Source organism: Cynoglossus semilaevis, chromosome 11, assembly GCF_000523025.1.
Source record: "Cynoglossus semilaevis isolate Cse_v1.0 chromosome 11, Cse_v1.0, whole genome shotgun sequence".
Taxonomy (NCBI): Eukaryota; Metazoa; Chordata; class Actinopteri; order Pleuronectiformes; family Cynoglossidae; genus Cynoglossus; species Cynoglossus semilaevis.
Genome location: NC_024317.1, coordinates 2,177,850 through 2,180,272, shown reverse-complemented (window position 1 = coordinate 2,180,272; position 2,423 = coordinate 2,177,850). Strand labels below are relative to the sequence as shown.

Sequence of the window (2,423 nt, the reverse complement as noted above, 5' to 3'; positions counted from 1 at the left end):
TTATTTCTTGTCATATATTACTTTGTATATGTAAAATATATATTATATTGTGTATATATATATATATATATATATTGTCTTATTTTGACTTCCCAGATGAAGAGGTCGGGGGTGAGAAAGGGATGGAAACGTTTATAAAACATCCAGAGTTCAAAAAACTTAACATCGGCTTCGCCCTGGACGAAGGTAAACAAACATAAATTAAATATTTCCTGCACATCATCGTCAGGAGTGTGTGTGTGTGTGTGTGTGTGTGTGTGTTGTTTGACTCTGCCGTCGTTCCTCAGGTCTGGCCAATCCTGGTGAAGCGTTCACTGTGTTTTATGGAGAGAGGAATCCCTGGTGTGAGTAACGAATAAACAAACGTCGTTCCTGCGCTGGATCTGGTTAATAACTGAGAAGGTCGGTGGAGTCAAACTCTCTGTCTCTCTCTCTCTCTCTCTCTGTCTCTCTGTCTCTCTGTCTCTGTGTCCAGGGATCACCGTTAACTGTCCAGGTAGTCCGGGTCATGGCTCCAGGTTTGTGGAGAACACGGCTGCTGAGAAGCTGGTCAGTGTCGAAGCAGGCGTTAAATTAACTCACAGATGTGAATTGTTGATAGTGAAATCCGATAATATCGGCCGAACGATATTAGCATAATTATGTAACATCTGTAAGAATTTCCTCCTGGGATGAAAACCTGATTACGCAATGCCTGGGTTTCACCAAATAATGTGTGTCACCTGAAAATAGTTTTTGAACAAAAACGGCTGTCTATGATAATGAACGTCACTAGATGGCAGCATTGCAGCTCATTTTATTTTATTTTATTAATCAGTTTAATAATAATTCAATATTTTAATACATTGATTTGTACAGATAAATAAATAAATATTTCCAGGCTCTTTTACCAGGTATTTTAATTAAGGGCGGGGGTGAAAAAACTTCTGTGTTTGGGCAATATCGACATATCGGATTTCCGCCAAAAGCTAAGTGAAACTAGTGATGCATGATGGGGATTATTCCATCTGACGACTGTTTTCTGTTCATGACTTTTCTATGATCTTTTTATTTTGAGCCAAGGCTTTAAATTTTTCTTTTTCTTTTACAGCGAACCGTCATGAACTCCTTCTTGGACTTCAGAGAGAAGGAAAAACAAAGGTACGAACCAGGTCACAGACCTCAGAGTCACAGACCTCAGAGTCACAGACCTCAGAGTCACAGACCTCAGAGTCACAGACCTCAGAGTCACAGACCGCCGTCAGTGGTTGATTGTGTTAATGTGTGTGAAACGCAGACTGAACACGAGTGAATGTTTCACGCTGGGCGACGTCACCACGGTGAATATGACCATGGTCAGGGGCGGCGTGGCCTACAACGTCATCCCGGATGAAATGGACGTCAGCTTCGACCTCAGAATCCCCCCCACGGTCAATCTGAAGGTGTGTGAATGTCCACGCCTCGCTTCTGAAACACAGACCCAAACAGACTCGTCTGACGTCTGTAGACTGACGTTCATCTTCTTCTTCTTCTTGTTGTTCCAGGAGTTTGAGGAGCAGATCAGACGCTGGTGTCAGGAGGCGGGAGAAGACGTCACCTATAAATTTGCTCAGGTCAGTCGACAACGTTCTGCTACGCGTTCTTCGCTGCGCCGCGTCGTAAAAGTCAAGTTGGTTTACCGCCGGTGGTCTTTGCAGAAACACATGAACCAGAATATCACATCTACGGAGGAGAGCGATCCCTGGTGGACGGCCTTCAGCACCGCATGCAAGGACATGTAAGAGTCCGTCCATATTTCTACCTGCTGTCAGATGTGTGTGTGTGTGTGTGTGTGTGTGTGTGTGTGTGTGTTTTCAGCTGTTCCTTTTTTTTTATGTGTCCATAAATATATTGTTTGGCAAGTGACAGCACGGGGGAGGAGGAGGGGAGGGGGGGGTTCATCTCTGCTGTTCATTCAGAAAATACAGTGTGGGTGTTTATTTGTTTCTATGACAACAATATCCCATCAGTTCATCACATCAGTCTCATCGACTGCAGTGGTGTCCTGTGTTCTTAAAATTTCTCTTCTCTTAATAAATTAATAGAAATGATTTTTCCTTAAATACTTTTGTCAACAAGATACATTTACATCTCCTCTTCCTCACAGAGAACAACTGCAGAGACATTTGAATGAAAACCTTTGTCTAAATCCATTCATTTATTATTTATATGATCTTTATATTTATCAGACTGGCAAAGTTCTCAAAAATACTGTTGGAACATTGAAGTGATTGAAGATTTTTACCAAATGTCCTGTTTCTTACTGATGGTGACTTTCATTCTGTCCGTCTTCACACTTTTGCTGCAAATGTTCACACAGCTTCTAGAATGATCTTCTCTGCAGAATGAACTGAGAAATCTGATACGGCTGCAGCTACTGGACTATACATACATATATATTTACA

At 41.9% G+C, this 2,423-nt stretch overlaps 1 protein-coding gene across 1 annotated transcript in view; it reads left to right on the top strand.

Moving 5' to 3' along the window:
- Positions 1-2,423, top strand: part of LOC103385797 (aminoacylase-1A) — a 6,493-nt gene that overhangs the window by 2,691 nt on the left and 1,379 nt on the right. The window contains 7 exon segments of the mRNA XM_008319784.3: positions 1-186; positions 288-344; positions 476-549; positions 1,091-1,140; positions 1,277-1,421; positions 1,524-1,592; positions 1,677-1,756. The exon segment at positions 1-186 is cut by the window's left edge and continues 25 nt beyond it. Coding sequence (XP_008318006.1) covers positions 1-186; positions 288-344; positions 476-549; positions 1,091-1,140; positions 1,277-1,421; positions 1,524-1,592; positions 1,677-1,756 — 661 coding nt within the window.